The 19090-nt window shown below is 36.0% G+C and overlaps 1 protein-coding gene across 1 annotated transcript; it reads right to left on the bottom strand.

Annotated features, from left to right (window-relative positions):
- Positions 1 to 10257: 10257 nt before the first annotated feature.
- LOC147073804 (RNA polymerase-associated protein CTR9 homolog) lies at positions 10258 to 18885 on the bottom strand. The gene is made up of 5 exons (XM_085944693.1): positions 18828 to 18885; positions 14890 to 15076; positions 12549 to 12786; positions 12209 to 12332; positions 10258 to 10322 (listed from the first exon to the last, which is right to left on the bottom strand). Exons 3-5 carry the CDS (start codon positions 12684 to 12686, stop codon positions 10258 to 10260), a joined length of 327 nt encoding a protein of 108 aa, XP_085800819.1. The 5' UTR covers positions 12687 to 12786; positions 14890 to 15076; positions 18828 to 18885.
- Between the last annotated feature and the right edge of the window lie 205 nt (positions 18886 to 19090).

Raw genomic sequence — 19090 nt, forward strand, 5'->3', positions numbered from 1 at the left:
TTACGTTTGTGCACGTGCTTTTTTTGTTTTCGAGATTATATCGTGAGAGATATTAGTTCTCTAAATTCAGTGACTTGATGCTTGAACAATTAAATTTGCTTTAAAAAAAATTTGTTAAGTGCATACGATTATGTATATTTATTTAAAATTTTAACACGATTTTTTAAATATTTATCTTTTATATTAATCTAGAAAATTAATTTTGAGTGGCCGTCAAGTTTTAACACCAAACATTTTTTAAATAATTTAATTATATGATTTTTTATTGTTTTTCCATGTAAATTACGCGAAAAATTCGCATTTTTCCATTTTCACTAAGTACCCCGTCAAAATATCCCGAACAAAAACAATCGCATCCGCATGGATGGTCTGGTCAAAAGAGTTTCGCAAAACAGCCAATACGGCTCCTATCTACCTGTTTTCCATTTATACTAATTAATGATAATCAACATCTTCGTGCTTCAATTTGGAAAGCACCTGTATATATTTTTATTGGTGCGTCGTCAAAATATATATTTTGCAAAGCCATTCGCAACAGTCATAGCTGTCACCAAAAACTGTTTTCACCACTCCAATGTCACAATATAATAATATTATACTATTTATTGTTATTTATCTTACAAATTATTGATGGCTTTCACTGTATCTTTAGACCTTGTGCGTTCATAAATGTTTCGTTATGCATTAATTTATGATGAGCAAGGTTTATATCCAACGCTAGTTACTTTAAAAATCCCAATTTTAAGTACGTTTAATAATAAGACAACCAATAAACAAAATTATAAGTAGATATTATCCACCTTTTCGAATGACAGCGTATGAATCATGTATAATTAATAATTATTTAATATTTGTATTTTGTCATATATTGTCTATGATTATATTATGTATACTAAGTTTGTTGTCGTTGCCTATCATACGTCAAAATCTTCTGTCACATGAGATGCGCCAGGGGGGTGTATCAGGCATACACCTAAGCGATAGTGCTCATAGAACGCGTCGAGCGGGCGAAGTCGGCGAATGCAGTGTTTATTCATAACCATAATCACACGTCTCTTCCCGCGCATTACCCTTCACCTATGTAATAAGCGGCCCAAGCAGCACAAAATAATTATTTTTACAGTGTCTCTCATAACAAAGCAATAAAAATATTATATTATTTCGGGGCTTGTCATTAATATTTACGACGACATTATTCAACCAGCGAAATATAGGACACGGAACAATGACTTCTCTGTAATTAAATAATTGCTTTTCGCCCGTCGATCGACAACGCCTCGAGCAGCGTAATTTTGGTAGCCGTGTTCAATGAATGGACTTCTTTGTATTTTCATTAAATCGTATCGCCGAGAAGCGAAAAACGGTGACTCATGCGGCAGGCGGGGCGCAAGGCATCGTTAAGTCCAGTGGGCGCTGGCGTATTTGATTACGTTGTATTTTTGATGATTTACGCGCCACTTGTAGAAATTTTGCGCGAGCGCCGCACTCGCTGCGTCAATGGGCTTTATGCCTTAGAGGTATTAAATGATGTGTATGCAGTCCAGACCGTAGAAATCTGTTGGATCGACTGTTTAACAAAATGGCGGTATGTCATGTGACTGGATATTGTAGAAATCTACTAGAACTACTGTTACAAAATGGCGGTGAAAAATGTGACCAGCTATCATAGATGTTATCCAGCTATATTGTACATTTATATTTGCCATGTGTAATAATTTTTTTTTTTATTCAACGAATAATTACAAGATTTAGAAATGTCATACTTACGTTATTTTAAAACACTTCTGAAAAATATATAACTACTAGAAAAGATCTTTTTGAAACAAATACGACACCCAGCAGGATCGTGAAGGATTAAATAATTATAATTTATGTTTATTATCTCTTCATTCTTTATTAATGTTTCTTTATAAAATAAATATATTCTTTGAACCTTGTGTTTATCAAGTGGAGAAATCTTATTTCAATTATTTCCAGTTATTTAATTATCCTCTAGATAATTTATTAATAATATTTCATATTAAAGAGTTTTTATTGTGCAGCATGTTTATTAGGTATATTGTTATAATTTATAATAAATTGTGACATATTATTTAATTTGTGATATATGGATGTTAGTATTGTTGCAAAAAAATACAATACCTACTATAAGTGATATTATATTTATATACATATTCATACCTTTATCATCATCATCATCAACTAGGATCAATCCACTGCTGGATGAAGGGTTCCGCAACTTGATTCTACTACTAGCGGTTAAACGAATTTGTGATAGTATACCTATTTCTATCATCCTTATCGACATCGACCTGAACCAATCCACTGTTGGATAAAGGCCTCCCTACCCTGATTCTACTCCTTTCTGTCATTTGAATTGCTATATTCGGTTGTATAATTGATATATCGGTTGAGTGGATTTTGCGTTAAAATCAGACAAACGGATAGACAGATAGAGATTACAAGTTTATATCATGGGCCAAACAAAAATATACGTCAGTAAATTTGTACCTTAATCTCGATTCAATTTATTCTGTGACCATATCGTGCTTATTGATTTAATAAGTGTTTGTCGTACTGTATATTTTTATCTTTTAACATTTTTGATGCGCCATTTTTTTTGATCTAGCCTTTCTATTTTAAATAATAATGTGTAAATTATCATTTTCGTTGTGTCATCTTAACTGAATTACAAATAAATAATTATTCATCATTCGCTTAACTCCAGATCATATCCAAAATGAAAACACTCATGAATCCATGAGGTATTACAAAAAAAAAAAAAAAACAATGTGACTTTCAACAGATGGCACACCGATCAGGAATCAAACGTACTAACCATACGTACTCTGCTCTGAGACATTCGCAGCAGAGAGGTTAAAATGGAATATAATACATCATAATATTTATCCTATGAAAATAAGTTTATTAGGTCGAGAGTTCTTATTTTGAATATTTATATTTTGTTTACTGGATTTTTCAAATGTCAAATGAATATGAAACAAAAAACAACCGGTTTGGTGAAAAACACATTGAAATCAACTAAAACGTTTGTGAAATTAAATACTTTTCGTATGTAATAATTGACTAGTAATAATTAATATTAGATAAAATTTATTAAATAATGTCAAAGGATAGGTGTGCAGTAAAAGGGTGTGATAATTTACCAACCACGAGTAAGAAGAGTTAATAAAACATGAAACGGTGGTGAAATTCTGTCGATCCCAAAGACTAAGGTGGGCTGGACACGTTGAGAGAATGCCTGAGCACAGGACGCCAAAAATCATGACCAAGTGGATCCCACAGCGGAAACGGTCTAGGGGCAGACCAAAGAAGAGGTGGGCTGACTGTATCGAAGAGGACTGGAGAAAGATGGGGAGGGCTGGAGACTGGAGAGGAGCAGCCAGGGAAAGGAGCGTGTGGAGGACAATTGTAGAGGAGGCCAAATCCCGCCCCGGGATGTAGTGCCGAGAAAGAAGAAGAAGGTACCTACCTATTTATACATAAGGATAAAAATTCTCATGATTTTTGATAAATTTGATATTTTAAGGGGTACTTAAAATAAACTGATGTGTTCATCAAAAATCGATTCTCTAGCGAAAATCATAATATAATACTCTTTAAGAGTAAATGACATTTTATCATTTTAAACCTTGAATATATAAAATAAAACTACATGAATTAATTTGTGTAAGTATTTAAATTAACATGGCGTTAATCGTCTATAATGAAAATGTACCTATTTATTTTTGCAATGTTTTCCGCTCATTTATCAGTGTACATAGTTTCAATATTGCATTGCAAATGGAATTCTTCCAATTAAATGCTATCTCATTTAATATAAATTATATAAGCCTTCAGTAAAATTTCTTGTGATTAATTGAAAAATGTTAAACCTTACTTTGATTTAAGATTTTATTGAATTTGTCATATTACATTCTGTTTTCGATAATTTGATGATATTTTGTTGTAATATTATGTATTTATATTTTTATTGTATATGCTGTTCTGTGTATTTCAAAAAATAAAATGTCAAACATATAATATTTTTTTGTTTTTAATTCCCGCCTAAGTCCCAGTCCAAGATTCAAGCCACTTTTTAAAACAAAGACCTCCAGTTCAAGATTCGAGCCATTTTTTAAAACGAAGACCTACAGTCCAAATTAGAGAGAGATATATAGAGAATGATTTTGAACCACTTCTACACATTGATGTGGCTTATCTATAGTATATAGTATATTAGTCTATGAGATGCGCCTTTCATGTTTAGGGTACTGGAAATACTATTTAATACAAGTTTATCCGTCTATTTACCACATCACTGCTTAAGCAATTATAGTGGATAATAATTATTGTTCTCCCTAGAATTTTCCCAGCACCTAGTAACTACATTGAAGTATTCTATGGTAATAATGTCACGATGACGTCGATATTTTTTTCATTTCTTAATACCCATCATTTTCTACACACCCAGTGCCGTGGTCAATATTGATGGATGAGCCATAATGCACCAGCACCTATGCCACATACGCTCCACGAAAATAACTAGGATGCCATCTGAACTGAGAGAATCATACTCTGTTTAACACTGTCATGAGGCTTGTAGCTCTATAGCACACCGGTGCGCCGCTAGACGTTGGTAGGTGTGTCGCGGTGCATTGCTTGCAAAAAAAAAATTTTTTTGTATATTATACGATAATTACTTAATAACCAAATTTGCGTACATATAAAAATATATGTTCGGTACTTCATATATTTAAGCACCTGCATGAACTTAATAAAACAATGCAAAGTCAGAACGAAAATAATATATTGATGTGCTCTGATAAACTAGAAGGAGTTAAGACAAGGATCTCTACAAATGTATCAAAGGACCTACCAGACCACCATTAAAAACAAGCAATTAATTTTGGATCCGTCTCAAAAACAATTAACTTTGCAGCAAAAGAAATTTCATCATTACATTCATACAATCAATACGACTGGATTCGAAACCCTTTCGCAACCAATGCCGAAAATTCTATGGAAGCGCTTTCTCTATAAATTTGAGAGGAATTAGTTGAATTGAGAAACGATGGGACTCTAAAAACTGAATTTTGCAGATGTTCCATTGGCTATTTTCTGGATTTCGGTTAAAAAAGAATATTCTTGGATTTCCGACAAGGCTATTGCAGTTCAGCTACCATATCTACGATATATGTGTGCAAAAGTTTTTCAACTCAAGTTATAATTAAAAATTTCGAGAATGTAGTATAACCAAGAACTTCGGGTTGTTTTTTCAAATATCAAGTCAAAAAATATATAAAACTTTTACCTTCATTGAAAGAAGCTCAGGTATCACATTAATTTGTTATTAATACAAATACATGCAAATGTATATTCTTCCTCGTCTGTTATGTATATTTAATTATGTATCAACTAAAAAAACATAAACTAATGTTATTTTGGTGCATGGCCCCCACAGGGTGGGGGACTGATAGGCCTCTAGCCTGGGGGAACAGGCTCAGGGGTGGGACTGCGTGGCAGGTCAACCAGATAAGTAAGATAAACATAAATTACAAATTTGCTCACATATTAAAAATAATTGACTGCAGCGCTATTTTACTACGCTGGTATTAATAATTTAAAACATTCTATTGTAGGTTACAATAATTATTTATTATTATTGTGTCAATATTCGACAAACAAATATTCTTAACCAGACAACTAACCATAATTCAAGTGGATGTATTAATAAATACAAACATTCAATACCATTAATTATACCTCAAACACCATTTTAAAAACTCTATTTTAGAGTATCACACTGTCTTTAACCTTAGCGATAGGTAGGGGGGGCAAATATCCTAGTCTGGGGTCCCCCTTCAGGATGTGGGGTCCATGTTTTGGTGTATAAATTGTTTTACATGCGGTGTGTCACTGTCTTCTGTGAAGACCTGTGGTGTGTCGTGGGTGAGAAAAGGTTGCGGGACATTGATTTACATACCGGTGCAAGTCAGTTTACAGGAAGCCAGGCGGGAACTGCGCCAATTTTTATTGCTGATTTTGGCAAAATTCATGAACACAAAAATGAAAACCTAACCTAACAAATAATCCAGTAGGTATATCAGCTATTTTCAAAATTTGTTTGCCGCTGGCTTCCTATAAACCGACAAGAACAATATACCTACCTACTTGCACTGTTTGAAAACACCTCAGAAACATTGGTACTTAAAAAAATAAGACACCTGACAGAATTCGAACCTGTATACATTGAATTCTGGCCGATGCGCTTTACCAATTTAGTCACCAGTATTATATCCAATTACGGCATAACTAGCCGTAATGTGACTGAAGCTTTTTACAAATTATGTTAGTATTATTGACCTTTGCGGCTTGGTAAGAATACAATGGGACACAGCTTCCAGCGGTTCCATTAATCGAGCAGATATGTTTTAAAATTGTGTTTTATGTTCATAAAGAATGTCACCTTCACAAATATTGTGATATAGTATATTCTATAAGATCCCTTTAGAGCAGTGTGGACTCCTCCAAAAGTGCAATTAGTAATATTATCAAGGCCTGAACAAAAACGATGCATGAGTGCGAGTGGGAAAGTATTCGGCACCCTTATAATCTCTGCGACACGCGCTAGAGTAAGATAAAAGGTCTACATATGTTTGAGTTAGTTTCCAAAAGAATCGCCGACAAATTGTGGTAAATCGCTTCACGTAGCGTCGTAGCTCGTGTTACTAAATTGCTATTTTTTGTGTTAAACATAGTCATTGGTAAATATTTTTAATTATTTAAGCAGGAAAGATGGTTTTGTGTGTTGTATTAAAATATGGTAGCCGTACTGATAAGCAAACAGATGGTATTACGTTTCATAGGTAAGTTGATACATGTTCGTGATAATTTATTTGTATATTATTATATATTTTAATATCAGTGACCTAGTTTCTTTAAAATAACTTAAATTATGGATATCTTTACCTAATGGTTGCATTTTAACCGCTTAAAAATACTATATAACGTAAAAAAAATAGAAAATTATATTTTAATTCTGAGCGTCTAGTGCGAGCACTACCGAAATGGTCTATGGTCTCGAACATTTGTAGACGAATGCGTTCGCTCGCCCACAAACCAAACGCATGGCACGCAGCTTCATTTAGCAATGCAACGGGTGGCGTCTAGATGTATCTATAGTCTATGAATATTATGCTCTCTGCGAATATAATAATATTTTATAACTTAACAGCTGAGCAAAGGAAAGGGTGAAAAAATGAAATTCAACATTTATCATAAAACATCAATTATTTATTAAAATACTTTAAACTACCTTTCTATTATCAATCATCAATCCAAGAGGTACTTAACTGGGCGGTCGACTTAAACTTAAAAATGTAAGGAGGTGTAACGTGTAATTTCTTTGCTTGGTCTAAATATATTACAATAAATCATCAATGTTATAAAGGAAAAATCATGAAATTTATGATACAAAAATTAATCAATTTTCTGTGGGTAGGTAGTTACATAGGTAAGTATTGAAAGTAATAAACTTCTGTGACCAATCAAAACGTGGGCGGACATTCTTCCAGGATGAGTACCATGGTGTAGAGTAGAGAGCCGTTACAAGGCCCAACTCGTCTGGCTCGTAGCAAAGCTATATTGGCTTCCTGGAGCCGATTCGCATACGACACAGCTCGGGCCATGTAAATCAAATCATCCACATTATGGTGAGCGTGGAATTTGTTCAAACAATTCTCATACTGCAAACAAAAAAGCATTGATAAGATTAAGCAAACGTGATATAGATTTTATACAGAATATTACTTAAAATATTTGCTGTATAAACGTATACTACGTAGTCAATAATTTATTGTTTTTACATTTCATTGATTGCTTAACCATTAGATGGGTGAGCAGCACATTGCATAGAAAGCCTTGGGGATAGATAGCAGTGGTGAAGGGTGGAGGTAGGCTGTTAAGAACTGCCATAAATAGTGCACATTAAACTTTGTCAGTCATGCATATTTTTTTCATTGAAATAAGACAACTTACAGATGGTGTTGGGTTAGTTTTTAAAATTCAATTAAACCCTGCGAAAACAAGTCTTTTACAGATTAACATCCACATAGACTTTTTTAGAATACACTTTTTTTATCCCAAATTGCTCCATGAGATTTAGTCGATCACCCTTGTCATATAGATACACATATTTCGGACCATGGATTGGATCTACAATATGGCTGCTGCTCGCTATAAAGACGTGCTTGGTGAATTGTGAATCTGAATCTCTTAAGGGGGTACATGCTCGTCGAAGGTCAAAATTTAGTTTTTATTGTATTTTCAAACCATGATCCTGGACACTCCTTAAACGTTGTAGATAATCTATTTATATAATTTTGAAGCCTTATTATCCTTTATAGTTATTTTAAACATTTGATGACTGCATGAAGTATTTTTGTTACATAAAATAGTATTCTTTTAAACCTTTCGCTCTAATGTTTTAGAATATAGTCATATTTCGGTACAGAACTGTGCAGTGGTGTTAAGATTTTTTACATTTATTAATTTTTAAACGCATTTATAAAACCATTAGTATAATTTATTACGAGATAATTTTTGTAAAATATTCACGATAAAAAATTATTTTGATAATCTCTGTGATCCCAAATTTGACAAGAATTAGGCATTTTATTATTCAAAAAAACGGCAAGATTAACACATTTGAAGATGAATCTAAAGATACTTATTATAAGCTATGTCTTTGACCATTCAAGTGTGATAAAAATCTTATGAATAATGATTGCTTTATAATAATTATTGACCTAAGAATAAGGTAGTGTTTTTTTAAAATACGCCATTTCTTTTGTCATTCCCTAGTGGTTAAGCTACAACATACGGCCGTAGCCATAAAATGACAAACTATAATTAAAGTAGGGAGTAAAATTATGTTAACGCGCGTGTTTGAACATGTACCTAACCGAATTTTTTTTTATTTTTTTTTAAACGGTACATGTTCAAACACGCACGTCAATATCATTTTACTCCCTACTTCAATTATAGTTTGTCAATTTATGGCTACGGCCGTATGTTGTAGCTTAACCACTGGGGAATGACAAAAGAAATGGCGTATTTCAAAAAAACACTACCTTATTCTTAGGTCAATAATTATTATAAAGCAATCATTATTCATAAGATGTTTATCACACTTGAATGGTCAAAGACATAGCTTATAATAAATATCTTTAGAATCATCTTGAAATGTGTTAATCTTGCCGATTTTTTGAATAATAAAATGCCTAATTCTTGTCAAATTTGGGATCACAGAGATTATCAATATAATTTTTTTATCGTGAATATTTTACAAAAATTATCTCGTAATAAATTATGCTAATGGTTTTATAAATGCGTTTAAAAATTAATAAATGTAAAAAATCTTAACACCACTGCACAGTTATGTACCGAAATATGACTATATTCTAAAACATTAGAACATATTAGCCGAAGCGGCCTGCCGCATATCGTTTTTTGTATGCCGGCTAGCCGCAGCGGCCTGCCGCAAGTGCGTATGGGTGAACAAAACAATTATTGTAAAGCAATTTTCTTAAGTGGTGAATACCAGGTCATATTCTATTATATACAAATTTTGATTCATAGATAGCATAAGGATCTCTTCGAATTTTCGTACTGACATACTAGTACTTTTTAATAGTTTAAATTAAATTATAGATTCTTCAAGATGTTACACAAGATTTAACAATGAAACATTCATCAATCTTCCATACATAACTCGAAACAGGTTCAGAAACAAACCTAATTGATAAAAATGTTAGAACATGACATGGGAATCAACCCTAGATTTATCGCATGCCAGCTGAGTCAGCTTGAAAAGATCCAAGATTTTTCGAATGGGTATTTTACTGAGGCTGTTCCAAGTTAAATATTTTCAATGTAGACTGTTACATTCTTAAATCACGTGTATTATTTAGGAATATCAACTGTTAAGCTGTGGACCGAGCAAACGATCATATATTTCTTGTAAAAAATATCTGTTATGAGACCTCTTCGTGAGGCAGCCGAGATCCACATCGGATTGTACGGCCAGTAAAAAATATATTTTTAACTGTACGCCTATACAAATATGATATAAAATATACATACATTCTCTGAATCCCCCCGATAAAATGATATACATCTGCTCGATGCCAAAGTGCGGCAGGACAAATGCAGAAAGTGCAAACTGCGTAGCCTGGTCGCGGTTTCTCGTGCAAGTTAGTAACAGTTCTCCGCACACAACCCCTGATTCTCTGTGTTGTTATTGGACTTGGATTGTAATCCTGAAAACAAATTACAAGACAACTGAATGAACTGAACTGAGAAAAATTTTCACCCTGCTGAATTAAGCGGATAGACAAGGTTCTTGAATTACTATTATGATTACTAGATAGATGGAGCAATGAGATCTTTTTAAAATTTATGTGGAAAGGATTTTATTCTTTTCCTCATAAATTTCATTTCATACTCATGTGATATATGAAATTTATATCATAATATTTACATTAAGTATGTAATTTTATTAATCAGACATAATTATAGGTTCATATAATTTCTTCATGTTTTCTTTACAGAGACTTAACGGCCCACATGCTCAGCGTAGGTAAAAATGGAGCTTTTATGGTATTCTTTTTCTTTTTTCTTTCGACCATGTCCGATCCTAATAGGATCATATGGGCCTCCACAGAGAAGAGGTTTGTATTGACAGATTTTGTTTTTTACGAGAAATGGATGTCAGCCATTTGCTCAACCTATTAGGTATATTCAGAGCATAATCCTGAACATTCCTTAAACGTTTTAGATAATCTATTTATATAGTTTTGAAGCCTTATTATCCTTTATATTTATTTTAAACATTGATGACTGCATAAAGTATTTTTATTACATAAAATAGTTTTTTTTTAAACTTTTCGCTCTAATGTTTTAGAATATAGTCATATTTCGATACATCCATGTGCAGTGGTATTAATATTTTTTAGATTCATTAATTTTTAAACGCATTTACAAAACCATTAGTAAAATTAATGTTAACATTATATAGTGACATATTTACGATAAAAAATTATATTTAATAATCTTTGTGATCCCAAATTTAACAAAAATTAGGCATTTTATTATTAAAAATTGGCACGATTAACACATTTGAAGATAATTCTAAAGACACTAATTATAAGCTATGTCTTTGACCATTCAAATGTGATAAACATTCTACGAATAATGTTTGCTTTATAATAATTATTGACCTAAGAATAAGGTACTATTTTTTGAAATACGCCATATTTATTGGCATTTCCCAGTGGTTAAGCTAAAACATACGGCCGTAGCCATAAATTGACAAATGATAAATGAAGTAGGGAGTAAGATCATGGTAATGCCCGTGTTTGAACATGTACCGATTTAAAAAAATATTTTTTTTCGGTTAGGTTAGATTATGGTTATGGCTACGGTCGTATGTTGTGGCTTAGCCACTGGGAAATGCCAATAGAAATGGCGTATTTCAAAATAATACTACCTTATTCTTAGGTCAATAATTATTATAAAGCAAACATTATTCGTAGAATGTTTATCAGTTGTGTAATTCATGCGCACTAGAAATCGTATCTGTGGATGATCAGGGTTAAATTATTGTTACACTATAATGGTTTTTCATTGGAAAAAATATTTTAAATATAAAATATTTTTTTTATGAGAAATGGAAGTTTAGCCACTTGCATTACCAATTGGATCCAGAGTCATGAGTCATGACTATTTAGAATTTGAATATAAGATAGATATTGCAAAATTGCACTTGGCACATGGCATTCATCCGTAAATCAACAAAACTTAAAAAAACATGAGAATTAATGGATCTTTGATGAAATATGCAAACTCAATTTTGAAAAATTCTAGATATTCATTTTAACTGAATATTTAAACTATTATATTGAACTATTTTAAATGAGAGATGAGTATATTCTCATTTCACAGATTGACGTTTGCTGTGAAAAATATTTAAAACAATGTAAGTATCCCAAACCTTGCTTTATCCTGATTATTTAGCTTCATAAAGCAATGGCCCATGCCGAAACGGAGACGGAGAACAGCCAGGCGGTTGGAGTTGGTTCTCAGAGTTTCCCTGTAGAAGCCGAGAGCGCTGCGGTAGTCCTTTTTTATTGAAAGCGATGCACACTTTCCAGAACAGCGAGGGGATGTTGTTGGAAGATTGATTCACCACAGAATTGAATTGCGCATCCACCGTCCACCACTTTATCACCCTCCAACAAGCACAAGTATGCTCGGCCCAAAGGATGATTCTGCAAAAAAAAAAAAAAATACAGATGTACAGCATTTTCGCCGGTAAAGTAAATTCGGCTGTTGTATAATGAAAAATCAGTTGTTTTCATTTTGTTTTTCCAAGTCATGTTGTGAATGGATTGAACTTGTAAATTGTAAAGTTCACTTCATATTATTATATATAAAGAAATTTGAACAAAATTTGACTAGGTTGAATAAAATAGGTATCGTCTTACATGATCATACATGATGATTTTGTCGGCAGTGGTGTATAGGTGTGTGGCTTTGGTGAACAGATCCCGTTTCATGTTTATATTCTTTTCATGGTTAGCTTCCTGCACGCAGTATGTGGCGAGCATGTCCAGGCACCGCATCTGATCTTTCTCCGAGTTAGAATAATCGATGTTGGCCGCGGTGCGGCCCGCATCCAAGATTTTAATGAAGTCATCAGTTCTTTTTGTTTACGTACGGCACCTGTATAGAATACAAACATTTATATGAGAATACGCAATTTGAAAAATTGAAAGGACCCTCGCAAACGATGCTAATAGAAATCAAGATCTGACAGGTCCCATCCATTCATTCAAATATCATTCTCTCTGGACATAAAAATGTGGATAAATGTGGTTGAAAAATTAACCCTGCCTACATCGCAATAAGGGTTATTGTTGTACAACATTTCTTTCCAAAACGCTAATATATATATTATATTATATTGTAGCAAGTAGTTAAATATTAACTTTACCCACATTGCAAAAAAAGGATTATTCGAGATTTTTGAAAGATGTCTTTGACCTATTCTGCAAAACTTGCCCACTTTAATATTGTGATTTTGTATGAAACGGTGTATTATCATGGTACTTATATCAATGTATACAAACGAGTAAGTTTTAATACCCGCTCGGTTATTGTAACTTGGTTTCTATGGGGCACTATTTCTTTCAAAAAGTTTGAAACGTCATATGATGAGCAAGGTCTTTTTTCATTGAGGCATGACCATAATAGATTAAATTGGACTAGAAATCATGCATTCTTGCACGCCAATCGAGATATCGGGAAGATTCTACAGGTGTCACTCTTAGCACAGCTATGAAAAACGCCCAATGTTTGGTACACCATGGTATACGCTCGACTATGTGTATCGAGACGTGGTGGTTGGCGATGGAGAAAAGCAAACACCAGAGCGTAATCATTACCCATAAAAATTGATTAAAAAAGTATTCATTTAGTTATTTAGTAAAATATTAATATACCTACTCAAAAGGGTTTGCCATCCAGATTATAATTGATAGTTTTTTTTTCTACAATAGACTGTTTACCCTAGGAAATTGATTGTGACATTCTAACTTCATTACATTCCATGCGTAAAATCTTATAGAGTATTTTTTTTCATCTCATGCGGTAGGTAATAATTGTTCAGGATCCAACTTCGATCACCTAAAAACAATTCAGATTAGGCAAACGACATTGGTTACGTTAATCTCATGTCATAAAATGAAGTAAAATCACATCACAAAACTTTAGCTAGTTCATAATAATTATAACGAAACTAAACATTCAAAACACTACATTATTATAAAATAAGTGATGTTAAAAGTTTATCTTTACACTATTATCAAAAATAAAAATGTTTCGAAGTCGCATGACCAGGCACCTGCAGTAGGTACGAGGAACTAAAGAATGACGTCATTACATTTTAAGTATACTAGAGTAAAAAATAATTGCGCTGTACTTACCCGTGTTATGGGAATTCACCGTCTTCGAGCTGCATTAGAAAACTTGGGATGCCCCGTAAGGAATTATTGCTTTGCCGTAATCTATTTTCACATTGCTGCAAAATTCATAATATATTATATTTTCTTATAACGAATAATCGTCAACTTAACCCTTTGTCTATTGTACGGTATAACGATACGCTACGGCCTACGCCAATCGATGTATGAAGCTTCTCTAAGTAACATAGAAAAATAATGAATCATGTCAGCGTATAGGCATGTGGGGCTTATAAAATTTATATCAAAAATACGACTTGGAAGTTAAAGGCTTAAAATAGTATACGATCACTTCGTTATAGTTTTTTAGATCTGCTAACACATAAACAGTAAAAAATAATGATTCATATTATAACACAGCATAATAATTATTAATTATTCGAATTTGACTTTGAAGTCCTTGAGATAGGGTTTGCTCTTTCTTCTTCGCGTGAGGATATATTCTACTAATTTATTTTCCCTTTTCTTGTCGTTGGTCGTTCCTGTTTTTATTTACTGGTCATACCCGCGCGTAAATTTTTTATGTATGTAATTTGGGATTCTTTTGTCTTCATTTTGACAGTTTCAGATGTAGCCTATGATTTGACGTTTCTAATTATCAAAAAAAATATCTTGGACGAACGTTAAGTGATAGTTAAGTGAACGTTAAGTGATCAGTGATTATGGCGCAACATCTGAATTACCGTGAGGAGGATATTCTAAAAGCAATGGACACGGCGAAGCAGAACTCCTACAGGAGGAAAAGTTCAACGTAGGTACGAGCGTCGATTAAGATGCTAATGTTTGAGGTATCCTCGTTACGTACCTTATTTCAGCAGGGGGACCAGCAAGGAGTGGCACAACGCCCAAAAAACAATTCTTGCCCCTACGGTCGTAGAGTTAGGTCTAAATGACAAGTTGCGTCGGTGCGACCACTCGTCATCAGCTAACCATCTGACGAAGAGGACCATCGCGGCCCTCCAGAATGCGATGTTTTCCCATCGGGACAGCTTCTGAAAGCGTATGCAAGGGTTAGTGGATTGGGCAACCAATCCTCAAAAAATCATAACAGCGATGAGCCTGTACCAAAAAATCGAAGGGGGTTTTGGGGACAACACATAATAAAATTTGCGAGAACATGACTCAGATCCTTACCGGAAGGATACCTTCACTCGGGAGGCACTATCAAGGATTTCTCCGAGCTTAAAGTCCCGGAAGGCCCTCGAACTCAAATTATGGCCGGGGTACTCCCAAGGGGCGACGTCCTGTGGGAAGGGAGTTCTCCATCGGAGGTACGGGCTCCACCAGGATCCGTACTCTAAGCGAAGGTGACCGCATCTGGACGACCAATAACATTGGGGACCGCCTAAGAGACTTTCGGGGAGTCTGGATGGCGTAGTGTACCCCCCCCCCCCAACATTGGTAAAAAATAATAGCCGTAGCCCGCATACCTTTTGTGCGGATACCACTATTGGTAAGTCCTTCTTTACTTTTACGGAAAGATTTTAAAACGCAACAATCAGCAGAGGTCACTCTCGAGATCGAGGACTTAAAGAATTCAGGGGTTCTAGAAGAAGCGGGTCAAACCCCCAGTTTTTCTCTCAACCCTGTTTCTGATCAAGAAAAAAGACGGGGCTCTATGCCCTGTTTTCAACCGAAAGCGTTTGAATGCGTTCCTACAGCCAAAGCCATTCAAACTAATTCACCATTACGAGGTTGCAGCCGTCTTAAAAACAGAAGACTGGCTAGTAATAATAGATCTAAGCCAGGCGTCCCTCCAGGTACTAATGGCTTCTCAACATTGTCGATTTGTTCGACTAGCCTATCAAGGGGAGCTCCTACAATTCACGTGACTCCCGTTCGTGCTGCCAACCGCTCCGATTATGTTGGCATCCCTGACCAATTGGGTCGCCGAACGCCTACGAAAGAATGGCTGAGAATATTCACTTACCTAGACGACTTCTTAGTAGCCAACCAATACGAGAAACAGTCTCGGTTCAGGTGGAATACAGGATAACCTTCCTACAGTCTTTAGGGTGGTTAATAAATATTAAAAGATCCTGTCTGAACCCAAGCCAACAATGAGGGTCCCTGGACATCACGTAGGACACACACACCAAGCGGAGGTTCCTGTCACCGGAGAATTGTGTAGCACTCCGTCACCATCTGCTAATGCAGGTACAGAAAGACAGTTGGTCCCTCAGACAGGCACATATCCAATCCCTTCTGGGGCGACTCAACTTCACATCCTACCTCCACGAGGAAGGTTGCATTGCCGACGGCTACAACGCTCCAGTCATCAATATGGCCGAGGTCCCATCCTCGCCAATTGATGACAATCCCACCACAGGCCCAACGGGACATCACGTGGTGGCTCTAGGCGATAGGATCCTCAGAGTTGACATAACGCAGGTACAAAAAGGCAGTTGGTCCCTCAGACAGGCACATATCCAATCCCTTCTGGGGCGACTCAACTTCACATCCTACCTCCACGAGGAAGGTTGTATTGCCGACGGCTACAACGCTCCAGTCATCAATATGGCCGAGGTCCCATCCTCGCTAATTGATGACAATCCCACCACAGGCCCAACAGGACATCATGTGGTGGCCCTAGGCGAAAGGATCCTCAGATTTGACACAACGCGGGTACAAAAAGGCAGTTGGTCCCTCAGGCAGACACATGTTCAATCCCTTCTGGGGCGACTTAACTTCGCATCCTACCTCCACGAGGAAGGTTGCATTGCCGACGGCTACAAAGCTCCAGTCATTAATATTGTCGAGGTCCCATTCTCGCCAATAGACGACAATCCCACCACAGGCCTAACAGGACATCATGTGGTGGCTCCAGGTGATAGGCTCCTCAGAGTTGACACACATCAATCACTTCCTGATGACAGACGCAGCTGACACAGGCTAGGGAGCCCAACTGAATGAACACCACCTATCAGGTACGTGGGAACAAGACCAGTTACCATGGCATGGCATTCCAACAGGAAGGAAATGTTTGCAATTCAATCTCAGGTACAATCAATCATAGGATCAGATCTGCTTCTGCAGACAGACAACAAAACAGTGGTGCCATACATCAACAACGAGGGCGGCAAAAAATCTGTCACCCTCCTAAACCTATGCCGACAGACACTAGTATTTACCAGTCTAGTCAACATCATGTTTACTACATTATACACAACTGCGTGGCAGATCATCTCTCCCGCAGACAACTCATTCCCGAATGGCACCTCATCAACACCGCAACCACCCCCCTGTTTCTGTTCCCGAGGTGGATTTATTCGCAAGCGAAACAGCACATGTCATTGCAACGTATGTGTCACGAGACGTTACAGACAGTGGCGCGCTGTTTCACGACGCCTTCAGCCGAGTGTATGACTTCAGATTGGCGTGAATATTTCCCCCACCAAACTTTATTTCACGAGTCCTAGCGCACCTGAACTCAGAAAAGGGGAAGTACTTACTAGTGGCACCGAGCTGGAAATAATGCTTTTGGGGAGTGGACTTACGAAAAAGGGTGATAGTACCTCCTTATACAATGCCGCACCTACATACGATACTAGTAGGTATGGAGACCAACCGTCCACCTCCAAGGACCCAGGACCTGTTCCTTTAACTATGGCTAATTTCGGGTGGGGTGGAAATAACATCAAATTGAATGGTGGAAGAAAGGGCACTCCTTACTTTCAGATGGCGGCCTTCGACTCTAAAAACTTACAAACCAGCTTGGAACAAATGTAAGACAATGACATGAGTAACAAGAACCTAATGGATCATAATAGCCCTCAACGAATGGAATTGGCCAGATACCTAGGCAACATGCGCAACAAAGAGGGTTTGTCGTACAACACCATCCTGGTGCATAAGTCAGCCATAACCACTTTTTGCAAACCGATTATCATTGTAGATATCAGCATCAACGTGGTAGTACAACACAATATGTTACAGGCAATTTCGGTACATAAAACGAAACCCGTCAAACCACCGGTTTGGGATCCAGGACGAGTGGTAGATCATCTTAGGAAAACAACACCGGTGGAGTACAACCTATTCGAAACCTCTCGCAGGACAGCTACCTACTCGGCTGCTTCTCGCATCGGGACGAAGGGTTCATGGCCTCACATTACTAATAGTAGACAATGGATTGGTGGAAAAACGTGACTACATAATTGTATGGCCAATGTTTGGCGCAAATACAAATACCGCCAAGCATCGTCAATCGGAATGGAAGCTAAGCGCTTCCACGTGTCAAAACATCGACCCAGTATTATTCTGGTTACGGAAACTCGTCTGCATGTCAAACCCTATGAGAGGGGAAGGTAGGGATATTTCGGAATTATTTATATCTTCAAGAGGATCACCAAAACCAGCCACCAGGACAGTTATAGGGAATTGGATAAGGTCAGTACTGTTGGAAGCAGGGATACAAGAACCACCAGGCAGTGTCCGCTCAGTGGTGACTTCCTTAAACTGTACATATACCCAATGATAATCTTAAAGAGAGGTATCTGGCGTAGTGAGTCAACATTTCACGACAACTACCAGAGAACGATGGATACACCACCATCAGAAGGGGAAAAGAACCCATTAACTTCTCTATTCAACCATATACATGGAAAGTCACGATGGTCTTTTACCTCGTCAATGAATCATTGTCACATACAGGAATTTGGCATACCCAACACCAGGTGATAACAAACAGATATCTCAAGGACTTCAAAGTCAAATTCGAATAATGAAAGGAGTTTTACCTACCAATAAAACTCTTATTATTCATGTTGACTTTGAAGTCCAGGTAACTTCTACCTGGTTCCTTGAGTCATATCATAATGAAGACAAAAGAATCCCAAATTACATACATAAAAAAATTACGCGCGGGTATGACCAGTAAATAAAAACAGGAACGACCAACGACAAGAAAAGGGAAAATAAATTAGTAGAATATATCCTCACGCGAAGAAGAAAGAGCAAACCCTATCTCAAGGACTTCAAAGTCAACATGAATAATAAGAGTTTTA

Source organism: Rhyacophila brunnea, unplaced genomic scaffold (assembly GCF_057557595.1).
Source record: "Rhyacophila brunnea isolate RB1 unplaced genomic scaffold, BYU_Rbru_1.0 scaffold_17, whole genome shotgun sequence".
Taxonomy (NCBI): domain Eukaryota; kingdom Metazoa; phylum Arthropoda; class Insecta; order Trichoptera; family Rhyacophilidae; genus Rhyacophila; species Rhyacophila brunnea.